The sequence below is a fragment of the Mesocricetus auratus genome, unplaced genomic scaffold (assembly GCF_017639785.1).
Source record: "Mesocricetus auratus isolate SY011 unplaced genomic scaffold, BCM_Maur_2.0 Super-Scaffold_100004, whole genome shotgun sequence".
Taxonomy (NCBI): domain Eukaryota; kingdom Metazoa; phylum Chordata; class Mammalia; order Rodentia; family Cricetidae; genus Mesocricetus; species Mesocricetus auratus.
The window spans coordinates 38,350,407-38,366,378 of NW_024429189.1; the positions used below are offsets into that span (position 1 = coordinate 38,350,407).

The 15,972-nt window shown below is 45.1% G+C and overlaps 1 protein-coding gene across 3 annotated transcripts; it reads left to right on the top strand.

The window, feature by feature from the left end:
• Positions 1-2,052: 2,052 nt before the first annotated feature.
• Klhl23 (kelch like family member 23) lies at positions 2,053-15,217 on the top strand. 3 transcript variants are annotated; one of them, XM_040745521.1, is made up of 4 exons: positions 2,053-2,215; positions 3,946-5,160; positions 8,412-8,564; positions 12,835-15,217. In XM_040745521.1, exons 2-4 carry the CDS (start codon positions 3,948-3,950, stop codon positions 13,143-13,145), a joined length of 1,677 nt encoding a protein of 558 aa, XP_040601455.1. In that variant the 5' UTR covers positions 2,053-2,215; positions 3,946-3,947; the 3' UTR covers positions 13,146-15,217. The 3 variants fall into 3 exon arrangements, with proteins under 3 accessions (XP_040601455.1, XP_040601457.1, XP_040601456.1); XM_040745523.1 differs by lacking the exon at positions 2,053-2,215 and adding an exon at positions 2,673-2,810; XM_040745522.1 differs by lacking the exon at positions 2,053-2,215 and adding an exon at positions 3,000-3,132.
• Positions 15,218-15,972: the final 755 nt, after the last annotated feature.

Below are 15,972 nucleotides of genomic sequence, written 5' to 3' on the forward strand. Positions count from 1 at the left end.
TATCACAATTAGTATCTCTATCAATTAATGGGTTATGCTTAGTAATGTATTTACGAGGTAAAGATAATTATGTTTAGAAGTCAGGAGCTCTCCAAAAGGTGAAATATGATGTGGACTCATTGTCAACCCTATGCCAAGCTCTGTATCCGCTAAGAATCATTTAGTCTCTTCTCTGGTTGGGCCTATATGTCATTAAGGCCTAGAACCCTGGATAGCCTGTTTTCTGTCATTGCTCACTTTATGAACGCTACACATATGTCTGGAATGTATCAGATCTAGTCACCTTTGCAGTGTCTTTTTGGTTTTTGTTTGGTGTGGTTTTTCCTGCTGGAAAATGACCCTGTGGTCTCTTTGATAAAAAGCACCCGGTGAAGAGTAACTAATTACTCTTGCAATATGCCCCAGGGGCTGTGCTTCTTTTGACAACCTGGGGCTGATTAACAAACACATGACAGACTTGTGCATAGATGCCAGAGGTCAACCTCTGGAGTTGTTAGTTAGGAACTATCTAACTTGTTTTGTGAGACTGTGTCTCTTCACTGGGGCCTGCAGCTCAAGGATTCAGTTACACTGGCTTGTCCTGGAGCCCTAAGAGCACATTTGTCTCTGCATTCTGAGTGCTGGGATCACAACAAGCACATGCCTCCATGCCTAGATTTTTATGTGAGTTGTGGCTGTTGAAGCCAATTGCTCCTGTTTGTGCAGCAAGCGCCTTAGCCATTGGGCTTTATGCCTCAGGTAACATACTTTTAAGCAATAATTCAGAGCTAGGGAACATTAGACAGGTAAGCAAAAGTTTTGCTTTATTTTGAGACAGGGTCTTGTTATTTTCTGTAGGGTGGCCTCAAACTCAGGGTCCTCTTGCCTTAACCTACTCTGCTGGGATTAGGAGTGTGGCATCACCAACAGGTTGGAAGCAAAAGTTTTAATTGGTTCCTATAACAATCTGCAAAAATTTTGCACAAATAACAGTATAGAGAACCTCTCAATATAACAGTATAGTCATATGTTATATGTTATGATTCTACAAGTTAGGTGTAGAAGCTGTAATATATTTCCGTGGGATGTTGGAGAGACGGTTTGTGGGTTTAGAGCACTTGTTGCAATTGCAGAGGGCAAGGGTTTGGGTCCCAGTATTTTCATGGCAGCTCAAAATCACTGTAACTCTGGTTCTAGGGGATCCAGGGCTTTCTCTCCTGGTCTCTGTAGGTTCTGCACACATGCGATGTACATACAGGCACGCACACGCACCTGCCCACCCCCACAGACACATATGAATAAAATGTTTTAAATTATTTCTCAGCCAGTCTGTGGTGCCGCATGCCTTTAGTTCCAGCACTCGGGAGGCAGAGACAAGAGTTCAAAGTTAGCCTAGTCTACAGAGCAAGTTCCGGGACAGCCATGACTGTTACACACAGAGACCCTGTTAAAAAACAAAACAAAAAGTATTACTCTGTAAAACTAGTGTGTGTGTGTGTGTGTGTGTGTGTGTGTGTGTGTGTGTGTGTGTGTGTGTGTGTGTGTGTGTGTGTGCTCCCGGGTGTTTGTGGTTTAGTAGCTTGCTTGAGGCTGTATGTTAGTATGTTAGGTAAGTAACAGAGTGAACTTTACACCCCTCCCCCCATCAAAGTTTTCTTTGCTTTCTTGCTGTAGTATTACATCGTTGGCCAGAATCTGGGGTGTTAAACCTTTCCGGGTTTTTGTGGGTTTTGTTTTTTTCTAAAAATCACGTGGTGCTCTTGAAGCTTTCCGAAGTCTGGGGTGGAGATTGTGAGGTTCTACACAACCAGCACCCAGCATCAACACTAGGATTTGGAATTAAATTAACCCTACTCAAAGGAGAACAAGCATGCGTTTGTTCGGAGCTTGCTTGGCAAGAGGGCCAATCATCATCACTTGTCCTTCCCAGAGGCTTAAAGCAGGCAGGCACATGAGAAGGGTGTATAAAAATAGAAGAAAAGAAGAGGAAGAAGCAAGGAGGCGGGGCAGTAGCAGAAATCTAGAAATCTGATTGGAGGGCGACGGCTGGGAAAGTCGGGGTGGGCTACAAACGCTTGTGATCCGTCTTGACATATTTATATTTCCCGGGTTGGTGCCGCAGTGGAAGTGGGGGTAGAAACAGAAGTTGGCTTCCTGATTGTTCTGGTAGTTTCAGCAGAGGCTGTAGTTCGGTTTTCCGCGCTTCTTGTGTTTCAGAGTTCTCCCATCATGTAAGGTATGGCCATTGTGTGTCTGTATACTTTTATTCTGACAATACGCTAACAACCACCTCAGTTCTCTTATTCTCTCAGTTCTCTTGGTTCACCCTGACCTTCCAGAAAGCTCTGTGACAGCCGTGAACCAATTTTCAAACCTAATTACCAGTTCCTAGTCTTATGAGGTGCTCCTAAGGTTATTCAAAATCTTGCTGATACTTGCACGTGATACTTAGCTTTTGTTGCAATAAGAAAGTGGACTTTCGGGTGTAGCACAATGAACATTACCAGAAGGCTGGAGGTTGCCCCTTGCAGCTGCCTGTGTTCTAACACAAGTACCTTGAATCTTAGTGCCTGAACTCAGCCTTAACCCCAGGGTACCCCCACTTTTCCCAGAAGCTTCCAGGTTAACTCCTGGTGTGCTAAGCAGCCCCAAGGCTCCCTTCTGCGCGCTCTGCTGGAGGCAGCATGGAGTTTGTGGGAAAGCGGCTACTTGTAGCATTTGAAGGCGGCCCTAATCCCAGACCTTCGTTTCGCTGCCTTTTCTGGGCACTCTCTGTCTCTCCCCGCACCCTTCGGGCCTGGGTTGGCAGGAGGTCTCCAGGGACAGAGAAGGTACCCGTGCACGCTCCTCTCTGGCATTAACTGGGGACTCGGAGTTTATCCAGGAGCAGGCGGTGCGATGGGCGCGAGCGCGCGAGCGGAGCGGGGCTGACCCGTGGACGCGGCCCACCTGCTGCGGGAATAGCGCGGGGGCTGCGGGCGGAGGCGGGGAGCAGCGGTCACCGAAGCGGGAGCGGCTTGTGGGCTGGAGCTGCACTAGCAGGCGGCCTCCGCTGCGCCCCACCGCGCGTTTCCAAAGATGGTCAGAGGGTCGGGAGGCGCCCCCACCCACGCCGGCCATTAGCCCCGGTCCGCGTCCCGCGCCGCCAGCGAGGTAAGTCGGAGTCGAGCAGCCCGAGGCCGGCCGGAGGGGCGAGCGGGCCGCGCGGGAGACGAGGCCGCCAGGCCGCCCCCAGCTCGCGCGCACCGGAGCGCAGACAATGGCAGTGCAGTGCGAGCCGGGTGGGAGGGCGGGCTCGTGGGCACCGGGGGAGAGGGGCGTCCACACCTGTGCTCCCGGCCTGGCAGAGGCCGTCCGCACCGGCCAACGGCGGCGCGCGACGCCCCGGAGTCGAACCTCGCGCGGGGCCCCGAGGCGGGGCGCTCTCCCGGCGGGAACGCGGGCCGGGCCCAGGCGCTAGCGCGGGCTGGAAACCTTCGCTCGGGCCGGGCCGCTCTTCTGCTGTCAGCAAGCGAGCGAGCGGCAAGGCGCAGGGGTCCCTTTTCTGAGATTCTCTCCATCTTGGTGGCATCTCGGTGTGATTTGAAACCGAGAGACAAATGCTGAATTGGGGCCGACCTGCGGCGGGTTGACCCCCTTGGACACTTGGCCTGCGGAGTGTGCACTCTCAGGAACTGCCGGAGTGGGACAGATATTGGGTGGCTGGGGGTAGTAAGCCAGGATCCGTTAACAAATAAACAACTGAAAAATCTAAGGGCCTCATTTAGGGCTCCAAGCTATCTTGAATCTAAATAGACCTTCGTATAAATAGTTCAGCACATTTTGCATATGGTGTTTAGGAGGCTGAATTCAGTCTAGTCCCGGAATATGCCTGATGCCATCAATGTCTGATGATTGGAGTATTTAACATCAGTTATTAGAGACACCACACAAAACTGAAAACGTTTTTGTTTATGTCCATTGCAGCCATGGCTCTAAAAGGGCAAGAGGACTACATTTATCTTTTCAAGGATTCATCACATCCAGTGGATTTTCTGGATGCATTCAGAACGTTTTATTTGGATGGATTATTTACTGATATTACCCTTCAGTGTCCTTCAGGCATCATCTTCCACTGCCACCGAGTCGTTTTAGCTGCCTGCAGCAATTATTTTAAGGCAATGTTCACAGCTGACATGAAAGAAAAATTTAAAAGTAAAATAAAACTGTTTGGCATCCACCATGATATTTTGGAAGGCCTTGTAAATTATGCATATACTTCCCAAATTGAAATCACTAAAAGAAACGTACAGAGCCTTCTTGAAGCAGCCGACCTGCTGCAGTTTCTTTCGGTAAAGAAGGCTTGTGAGCAGTTTCTGGTCAGGCACCTGGATGTTGATAACTGTATCGGGATGCACTCCTTTGCAGAGCTTCATGTGTGTTCAGAACTAGAGAAGGAATCACGAAGAATTCTGTGCTCAAGGTTTAAGGAAGTATGGCAACAAGAAGAATTTCTGGAAATCAGCCTTGAAAAGTTTCTGTTTATCTTGTCCAGAAAAAATCTCAATGTCTGGAAGGAAGAAGCTGTTATAGAGCCGGTCATTAAGTGGACTGCTCATGACGTAGAGAATCGAATTGAATGCCTGTGCAATCTACTAAGCTATATCAACATCGATATAGACCCAGTGTACTTAAAGACAGCCTTAGGCCTTCAAAGAAGCTGTCTACTAACTGAAAATAAAATACGTTCTCTAATATACAACACCTTGAATCCCATGCATAAAGAGATTTCCCAGAGGTCCACAGCCACCATGTATATCATTGGAGGCTATTACTGGCATCCTTTATCAGAGGTCCACATATGGGATCCTTTGACAAATGTTTGGATTCAGGGAGCAGAAATACCAGATTATACCAGGGAGAGTTATGGTGTTACGTGCTTAGGACCCAACGTTTATGTAACCGGAGGGTACAGGACAGACAACATAGATGCTCTCGACACTGTGTGGATCTATAACAGTGAAGGCGATGAGTGGACAGAAGGCTTGCCAATGCTCAATGCCAGGTATTACCACTGTGCGGTCACCTTGGGGGGCTGCGTCTATGCCCTAGGGGGCTACAGAAAAGGGGCCCCGGCAGAAGAAGCCGAGTTCTATGACCCACTGAAAGAGAAGTGGCTTCCTATTGCAAACATGATTAAAGGTAAGTGTAGCTTTCATGTGTCCATGTTTTTACATGCTTGAGGATCGGTCGCAGTCTTCTGTCTTTGAGAAGTAACTTTCACAAGAACATACCGCACTGAGATATTCTTGAGGAACTACTGTAGATTATATAAGTAATTTGGCCTCAGTACTGTCTGAGTAAAAACAGTCCCCAGCTTGTCAGGACTTAAAGAAAGCCGCCCCCCCCAAAAAAAACCTCAGTCCGTAGAGTTTCACACCCCCCCTGCACCATATAAAACAGTCTTGTAGCTCATGCCTATGATCCCAGCACTCAGAAAGCAGAGACAAGACAATCAGCTACATAGGGCGCTCAAGGCCAGCCTGGACTACATAAGACTCCATCTTTAATTTTTTTAACTGAATGGAGTAAAGCATTTTAATATTTTAAAATGATGCTGTTCAGCTTAGAACAGAAAGGTAGCTTCTGTAAGGAAATAGCATAACTCACTCTCTCCTTACATCCCCCTTCTAGACCTCACTCAAGTGTTAACTTTTATTCAGCCTAGACTGACCTGACTATGGTTTGTTTTATTTGCTCTTCAAATGTTTTTCAATTCTGCTTTGTTTGTCTTTTTTGCTATATTTTATTTTTTGAGACAGGGTCTCTCTAGTAGCCATGGCTGGTCTGGAACTTGCTATGTACACTAAGCTGGCCTCAAATTCAGAGATCTGCTTGCCCCTACCTCCCGAGTGCTGGGATTAAAGGTATTCACCACCACACCTGGCTTGGATCTACATTTTAATATCCAGCCTTTCCCTCTTAGAATATACTGATCATCTCTGTGACGGCTCCCACTCAAACTTTGGGAGCTTAGCCCCTTCAGAGTGTAACACTGTACAATCTCCAGAGAACTAGAGATACACAATCCATGCTTTTGTGGTTCAGGCTTCTCTCCAAATAGAGGAGAGCCAAGCACACTGAATCCCAGTGTCATCTTCCTGATAAACCCTGTATCTGGTGATTTGGCCTTGCACTTCTTCCGTCCAGCTGGGGAAGGGGAGACTTCTAAAACCAAACCAAACAAAACAAAACCAGCTGGTAGATTCTTAACAAACTGGTGTCATGTGTCCCAAATGTTTCTTCCCAGGCCTTTCTGTTTCTTTTTTAACACTAGCGAGGGTGTGGGAATGTGACCTGGACTAGAAATTGCCCTGATGTGATCCTTGGATGACAAGCTGGAAGCTTAGAGGCAAATGGTCTTATGATCCCACACTGCCTCTGTAGCCAAGAAGCCAGGGTCCCAGCTCTGACTTTCTCTGCTCACCTTGGGCAGTGATTCAGCCCCTCTGCCCAGTGTCACTATCTGTCTGACAGGGAGGGTGGCATTAGCCAGCTGGGGGGTCTTGAGAAAACTAACAGACCATGTACAGAGTGTGGCACCCAGGAAGCCTCAGTATTGGACCTGCTTTTCACAAGCAGCTACATGTGTGGGTGGATGGATGGGTGGGTGGGAGAAAGTAGCAGAGAGCCTCTTTCTGCCTGGGCTTTGGCTTTGACTGAGTGTACCTAGGGCTTACTTACGGAATGACAGACTGATCCTGAATGTTCTGACTCCTCCCCCGCGGAAGAAATGAGCCAGGTTGTAAACCTGCAGGCCTTACTGTTTTCGTTTCTCAGTGATAACAACTTCAGATATTTTAGAGACATCTTTGAGGATGGAAATTTGTTGCTCTGTTGAAGATTTGGAGAGTTATATTTGAAACAGTGCTTGCTGGCCATGGAGTGGGGTACTCGCCCTGTGTAGCTACTAGGAAAGAAAACCCTATGCTTTTATCTAGCCTTGGTGGTATGGAAGGTTTCCATAGTCTGCCATCCTTCCCCGAATGCCAGCTGGCTTTTGAAATCACAGAGATTCATTCTTTCGTTTATTTTTTGAGACAGTATCTTGCTGTGTAGTCCAGGCTGTCCCCAAACCGACAATCTTCCAGCCTCAGCCTCCTGGATGCTGGGACGCCTAGTGTGAGCCACAGAAAGGGCAGAGGTGTAGTACTTGCTTTTGAAAGCGTTGTTCCTCTCTCCCTAACCCCGGGGAGGGGAGGGCTCAGCTCTAGTCGGTGCAGCTTTGATTTGCACTATTCCAAATTATACCAAAACTTTAGTTTCCCATTTTCCAGTAGAAAGAAGAATGCTATGTTTTCTCAATCGGTTGTCCTTGCATTCAGAAGTGAACTAATACCTTTCTTGGTAAGGTAAACTTCATTTGCACAGAGTCGAATTTCAGTTTCATTTCTGTTGGGGGAGGGCACTTAGGGATATGATGTACAGAGGAGAAATAAGCCCTTGGCTTCCTTGAGACAACCCCCCCCGTCTTTCTTTCATAACTACCTTGCTTGTAAACCCACTTTTACTTTGAAGTAGAGATCATCAAGGAGATTCATGTGCACTGGACGCATAACAAACAGTGTTAATCAGCTGTTGGTTGAAAGACTTAAAACTGCAGGTCGTCATCCAAAGGAGTCTCCCTTCTTACCTGGCTGGACCTGTTTTCACCTCCTTGAGCCTCTGTGGTCTCAGAGTGTTGCAGTTTTCCCAGTTCAGGACTGCAGAGTCAGCCTGGTTTGTCTCATCACTGAAGCCTATCTGTCTGACCCATCTCTCACCTCTGCCCTTCCCTTCACCCAAAGCACCTTCTGAGCCTGACCCTTGATAGTTATGTGAGTCGGTACCTGCATGATAGCCTACCATCCTTCTGAGTCCTCTCCTTCCTTTATAGTCCCTTCCTGCATCTGTTTATAAATCTGAAATGTCCTGCTGAATGAAGCCCGGACATTTAGCTCCAACCTACATTCGTCCTTAATTCTCATGTGATGACTCCCATTGTACTAGCCTACTTGACATTGCCTAATACGCTTCTGTGGGGCTCTGCTCTGCGGAGAGCATGCTCGCCTTCCTCGGCTTGCCAGAGACCTAACCACCAGGCAAATCATGTCCCTGCTGCTGTGATTTCTGCAGTCAAAAGCAATGTCTCTGATCTGACCAATAACGCTAGCATCTCTCTCTCTCTTTATGGTATTTTCCCCTTCCTCTAACTATGCTCTAACTATTTGTACTCCTGAAAGAGCACAAGGCGCCTTTAGTTTTCACTTTCACCCCTCAGCACCTAACAGTGCTTTGCATTTTACCACCCGTAATAACAAAACCAATAACAGAACAAAAGAAACCAATAACAGATTGGTATCCGTTTCAGAAAAGCATGAACAATCTAAGATGTGACTTTAATTGACATACAGGTGTGGGAAATGCTACTGCCTGTGTCCTACATGAAGTTATCTACGTCATTGGCGGTCACTGTGGCTACAGAGGAAGCTGCACCTATGACAAGGTGCAGAGTTACAATTCAGACATCAACGAATGGAGCCTTATTACTGCTAGCCCACACCCAGGTAATAAGAACCCTGTGCCAAGTATATAACCATGGTCTTTAGGCTGGTCGGGATGGTGCATAGAGTGAAAGTTGGGCAAGTGTCTCTTCTCTTTGAGAGACATGTTCACTCTGCAGTTAGCGCTCTATCCACTGAGCTGGCTCCTCTCCCCCAGCTGTCTTTTATTTTTAACCTATTACAGGGGATTGGGATTACAGTTCAGAGATAAGAGCATGCAGTTAGCATGGGTTAGGCCCTGGGTTCAGCTCCCTGTGAACGAGGGAATATTTTAGATTGTTACAGTTATGCCATATGTTTAAGAGTCTGCATTTGAAAGAATTCGTATCATGTCACCTTACTATTTGGAATCATTTTTTTTTTTGCAGAGCTCCAGGGTCACTGGAGTGGGAAATTAAATCTGTAAGCTTGAGATATTTATGACTAACAGTCGTATCTAATACCGTTGAGTACACACTAAGTAGGGATTGGCTAAGCACTTCACGTGTGACATTATCTTAAACTCTCACTGAAATTCTGCCCATAGGTATTGTTTACCATTTGGAAATGGAGGGTCTGTAACTTAGGAAAGATGACTAGCTTTTCCAAAATCACATTTTGAAAGCGGTGGCCCAGGATGCACATTCCACCTGTCTTGATTCCATCATCTGTGATGTGACCGGGAGGTAGCCAGCTTCAGCATAATGCAGCACCTTTCTTGTTATCAACCCATGTAGCTGATTGTCTATATGCTGATATCTTCACATGAGAGGAAACTTCGTCTGCAGGCTGCCCTGCCTCTGAAAACAGATGGTGTAGACATTGGTCCTAGTAATCCAGTCATGTTGTCTAGTCTAGATAATACTTACATCACTTTCTGTTGTGGCCAACAAAGTTATAATGGAAAGTAATAGTGGTAGGCCATTCTGAGTAATAGCTAATATTTACTTAGTATTAGCTAGGCACACTATTCCAATAATTTTACATGTATTAATCTGTTTATATTTGTCAACTTTACAATACTGCCATTAAATACCTGAGGCAACTAGCTTAGTTAGAAAGGGTAGCTCACAGCGTGAGGTTCTTTTTCAAGACTGGGTGCCACTCTGGTCTGGTCTCTGATCAGAGGGTAGGGTAATGATGATATCAGAGGCATGTGTTAAAGTGTGTACTTACCTCAGAGAGAGGACTGGCCAGAGTCAAACAGTGCTTCAGGAACCTCCCATAATGCCTCACCTTTTTATAACCCACAGCACCTCTGGGGACTGAGTCTTTATGTGCAGTCCTTTGGGGGACACTATCATATTCAAACCATAGCACTATCATTTATTTATTTAGTGTGTTTGTGTGTGGTGTGCATGCTCATCTGTGAGGACATGTGTGTCCACACTGTGCAGGAGCACACTGAACATGCCTGTGAAGGCATGACATGGAAATTGTCTCCTCGATTGCTCTCCACCTTTTATATTGAGCTAGGGTCTCTCCATGAACCCAGAGCTCAGTATTTAGGTTAGTCTAACTTAGCCTGGGGATCCCCCTCTCTCTGTCCCCTGCAGGGTTAGGATTTGGGTTAGGGGTTGGGGTTCAGGTTCTAGAGTCCTGAACTCTGCTCCTCATACATGGTGTCTTCGTTAGGTTTTTACTGCTGTGAAGAGACACCATGACCATGGCAACTCTTATGAAGAGAGCATTTAATTCAGATGGCTCGCTTACAGCCTCGGAGATTCGGTCCATTATCATCATGACAGGGAGAGTGGCTGTTGTGCAGGCAGATGTGGTGCTGGAGCTGAGAGCGCTACATCTTACAGGGAACAGGAAGTCAACTGTCAGTCCCACTGAGGGAAGCCCGCTCCCACAATGGCACACTTCCCCCAACAGGGCCACACCTCCTAATCGTGCCACTCCCTTTGGGGGCCATTTTCTTTCACGGAGCCATCTCCCCAGACACATTGCCATATTTAAACCTTGAAATCTCATGAGCTAGAGAGGTGCTGTTGCTTAACAGGTGGCTGAAGTGGTGACATCAAATTTGTTGCTCAAAGTCAGCCATCTAATGTTTGGTAGAAGTGAGGTTTAACCCAGGTAGCCTGGCCTGGGCTCCATGCGCTCCACTGCTACCTCATTTTGAACACCATGTTAAGATTAAGACCAGAGTCCCCTATTAAGCTGCTTATTTTGTGGTCACTCATCTTTCCAGCGAAAAGCGAATGCATGAAAAATCAGATTTAACTGGGTCTGGAGAGATAGCTCAGTGGTTAAGAGCATGGCTATTCTTCCAGAAGTCCTGTGTTCTATTCCCAGCAACCACATGGTGGCTCACAACCATCTATAATGGGACAAGATGCCCTCTTCTGACATGCAGATAGAGCACTCACATGCACTCATAAACACTCGTATGCATCAAATAAATACATCTTTAAGAAAAGAAAAAGAAAAATCAGAGTTACAATTTAGAAAAACACAGCTGGGCGGTGGTGGCACAGGCCTTTAATCCCAGGACTCAGAAGGTAGACTGGTAAATCTCTGAGTTTAAGGGCAGCCTGGTCTACAGAGAGAGTGCCAGGACCGTCAGAGCTACAAAAACAAAAACAAACAAAAAAAACATTCGGGGGGGGGGACAGAACAAGCCTCCCCCCAAAAAATAAAAAAGCATAGAATAAACAACAACAAAAAACAATTAGAAAGCAGTTATTTACATTAATATATCTAATATGCATTGTATAGGGAGAATCACTTTAAAAATAGGTGTCCTAGGACCAGAGAGATGGCTCAGAGGTTAAGGGTGCTTGCTGTCCTTGCAGAGGACCTAAGCTTAGAACCGGTTACTCACATGGTGGCTCAGTAGTCCAGTTCTGACCTCTGGGCACCAGCCATGCACAAGGTCCACACATGCAAGCACTTACACAGAGACACAAAATAAACATTAATGCCAAAAGATGAAGTGTCCCACAAAGTCAGTGAGTTGCGTATGGTTTACTGACTATTTTAAAAAGAGTCTAAAAGGCAATGTTACCTAAGCCTAGTGTTGGAAAGTACACATCAGCCCCCAAAAAGTACAGTATAAATCAGTAGAAACATACAATTGTAGTTGTGAAGTTTTCATTTATATTAAACTTTTCCTGATGAAATATTTTTTAAAGATTCTAATTAGCACCTTGCACAGTATATCATATTTGGCTGCCACAGTGCTTAAACTATTTTTGAATTGGCTTGCTACCAAAATTTAAAATTCAGAAGACTTCAAACCAAAATCATGGTTTGGGGACCTTTAAAAAAAAAGTGGTTAGCTCTTCTGACCTGCAGGGATACATGCAGACAGAACACTGTATACATAATAAATAAATCTTTTAAAAAAATGGTAAGGTCTGGCAACATGACAGTATTCCCTCCTGGCAGCAGGGATGAAAGCCAGGGAGTCGCTGTCCTGGTTAGATGAGGCTTATGTTTTCCATCTCACCATGATGCTTCCAATTCTGGTCACATCCCGGACCAAAGAACTTGGTCTGTTGTTTTTCTTGCTCTGGCCTGCTTCATATTGTGGTTATTGGGAAGAGGCAGCAGAAGGAGAAAAACAAAATGAAAACACTTTGAGAGCCTAAGTGAGGTAGGCCCTGTTGGAGGCGACTCCCAAACGCAGAGCCATGCTGCCCACGGCAGCCTTCTGCCGGGGACACCTTTTGTGATGGCTGAGTATGATAGCCATAGGGTCAGTACCTTGGATGTATGCTTTTCTCACTTGTGTCCCTGACTAGACCGGCAATGTGACAGAAGCTACCCAGGCAGTTGTCTGAAGCCAATGTAGTAGCTGACACATCAGGGGGTCTGTCCTTGGTCACAAGGTTGATGAGACCTTGGGAAAACTACACCAGTTACATAGTATAATGTCCTGTCAGGAGGACTGTACTGCTCTACAGTCTAGAAAGTTGATAGGTATCAAGAGTTGGAGATGATGTCAATGAAAAGCTCCATATGTATGTTGGTCAACTCCCAGACAGATGGTGGAGTGGGTTTCTTCTTATCATCTTTGGGAGCCAACTTAGGAATTACCATTAATGGTGATTGTTCCCCTGAGGGCTCATGGCTGAGCAGCAGGAACAGGCCATCTGAGTCAGATGGTAGGGATTGCATTTTAAGCCTCAGTGTACAACCGAGGATCACAGAATCAAAATGTCACCATGTGTCACCATTTCTCTGTTTTTGTGTTCTAAATTGCAGAGCCATTGTACCCAAAGTATGATAGCTCTTTTGTTATCAGAATTAAGACTTTGCGCTTTTCTTTTTTCCTCCCCAAAAGAATATGGATTGTGCTCAGTTCCGTTTGAAAACAAGCTCTACTTAGTCGGTGGACAGACTACAATTACAGAGTGCTATGACCCAGAACAAAATGAGTGGAGAGAGACGGCGCCCACGATGGAGAGGAGGATGGAGTGTGGTGCTGTCATCATGAATGGATGCATCTATGTCACCGGGGGTTACTCCTACTCAAAGGGGACGTATCTCCAGAGTATTGAGAAATATGATCCAGATCTTAATAAGTGGGAAATAGTAGGCAATCTCCCAAGTGCCATGCGGTCTCATGGATGCGTTTGTGTGTATAATGTCTGATTGAGTCCACAGGACTAACCAGGTCATCACTTGGGGCATAGTAAAAAGAATGCAGAGTTTGGGGTACCTTGTTATTGTGATTTGGCACATACCGGGCACTGGAAATTTTTAATTCTAACCCTGCAGACCCAGTGATTAAATGGGAATAACATAAGAAAAATGTTATGTATGTATGTATACAGTTCAACTAAGAGAGCAAACCCCTCCTAGGATCTCTGAGGTATCTGACACTTGGTAAAGGTGAAATACCTTTGTAGTGAATCTTTTCCTCCTGGTAGCATCAACACTGGGTATAAGTCAAAATCATTCATTCTGTGTTACGAAATGTCTGTTAAGAGCCTATGATATAACTGGGCATTGGTGGTGCATGCCTTTAATCCCAGCCCTTGGGAGGCAGAGGCAGACAGATCTCTGAGTTCAAGGACATGGAGTCCAACCTGGTCTACATAGCAGGTTCTAGGCTAGCCAAGGCTACAATGAGAACCTGTCTTTGAAAGCCTGTGTTGTACCTGTGTATATTACGGGTCTCTAACTGGCAGGAATTTGAAATATAAAGAGGGAACCTTCTCTACCTCTACAAAACCAACACTTTAAAATGTTTCCCTTTAGAATTCCTCAGAATGTGGATTTACTTACAGCATTTTCCTTTGGGGTGTATATAAGTTATTGCTGGTATTCTTTATTTACTATCAGAGCTATACTAAACACTGTACAGATGATTGTTCAATGAGTTTACAACTCAATTTAAAAGAATTGCAAGTCTAATATGACAGAGAAAATAGTCAAATATTTGCTTATGATAAGGACTGTTTTTAATTTTTAGCATTTTTAGCTTGGGTATAAATTGCTAGTTTAGGTGTCTGGCTTAAGCATGCTGGAACATCCTCTTTATAGTTAAATGTCTGCATATAAAGTTGAATTCCACAACCAGAAAGCATGTAAAACAGTGGTGATGCAGTAGAAAATACATCGAAAAAGAAGAATTGGCATTCATTGGCCAGCATTGCCACTGACCAGATTTTGTGGCTTTGCTGTCTGAGCCCATCTGTGACTAGAGGTTCCTGAACCACGTGCACTGGCACTTTGAGACATAGCTCTGTCTAGCTCAAGAACCCCTCAGCCTTTGAAGCCAGATGAGGCCCGAGTGCCCTCTGGGCCAGATAGCCCCTTTCCCAGCTTCCTCTGTGTGCTGCAGACACTTCCCAAATGTGCCATAACTTCAGAAGGGGCAGGAAGCACTGCTTAAGTTAATTCATCCAAACGTGAGTGAGCTGTGAGACCATCTACTCCATGCTAGGTTGGTTTTATTGTTTTGTTTTTTAAGAGAGAATACTTATTTTTTACTTTAAATAAAACTACTTCTGATTTTTAAAAAATCTTTTAAGAAGACTACTTAATACTCACATCACATAGCATTTTAAATAGATACAGCCCTTTGGAGTTGACACATGGTACTTTTTTATAGTCATAAAAGTGTCTAACTGTACTGGGCTATTGGGGTGACTCGGTAGGTAAGAGTGCTTACTTTGCAGGCCTGAAACCTGCATCTGGTTTCCAGAGCCCACGGTGGAAGGAGAGCATGGATTCTGGAAAACTCCTCCTGCCTTGCACACGGGTGCTCTGTGTGCCACGTGTGTGAATGCATGCACACACACAATGCAAGTAAATTAAATGTTTTAAATGACTGTGTCCTTTGCCCCATGAGCTCCCATTTTTAAACTAAAGAATGATGAAAAATGTGAATGCATGAGAATGCTTATGTCTGCATTATAAGTAGTAGCGACGATATGAAGAAAATCTATATATTAAAGAAAGTGAGCTAATGAAATAATGACGTGTACTGCCATGAGAATAACTGTTTGGAAGACTGTAGAAGTATGATGTGTCTGTGCTAAGTAAAATAAGCACAATGCAAACTCGTATTCATGCTAGGACTGTCACGCTAGCCTTTATGCATGTGAGAGGTTATGTGCTAGATAATTCAAGGTGTTAGTGTAAGGAGATGTGGAATGGTTTTAAATTTACTGAAATTTTTTCTTTGTATTCTCAATAAAAATAAATAAGTCACTGTATGTGTGGTGGAGACTGCTTAAGTTAGAGCCAACTGGGTTGAAGCAGTCTGAATCAGTGAAATAAATTAAAACACACTAAAATCTGTAATTTTTTTTTTTTTTTTGGTTTTACGAGACAGGGTTTCTCTGTATTGTTTTGGAGGCTGTAGCTCCAGCCTGGCCTTGAACTCACAGAGATCCGCCTGCCTCTGCCTCCCGAGTGCTGGGATTAAAGGCGTGCGCCACCACCGCCCGGCTAAAATCTGTAATTTTAATTGTAGGCTATCTTACTGTTTTATCAAGGACATTTTAACAGTCAACACTGGAGAAACAATACATTGTCCTGTATGGTTTTACAGTTTGTTTTGAGGAGCAACTGGGGACAATTCAGTCACTTTCCCCTCCTTTGCCAGCTCATCTGGATCCTGCGGGTGCTTAGCTGAACCTTCCCTGGGAATTCTTTCCCTCTAGAGAAGTTGTCATTTGTGAATGCACACTGAGTCTCCTGCTGGGACTAAGAGCCAGGCCCAGGTCTGGTTTTTAGTACTCTCAAGACCAGTCACTCGTATGTGTGTACAGTGTACAGTAGTGTCATTGCAGTCACTCCACAGGTGTATACAGTGTACAGTGTCATCATTTTTACAGACAAGGATTTCTGCAGTCTCTTGACAGATCTTAAAATGGTGTGTGATGGGGACATTTAATTATAGCTTCTTTAAAAGTTCTGCTTTTTGCTGATGATTTGCATGTGAAGGAAGCATTGAGAAAGTACACAA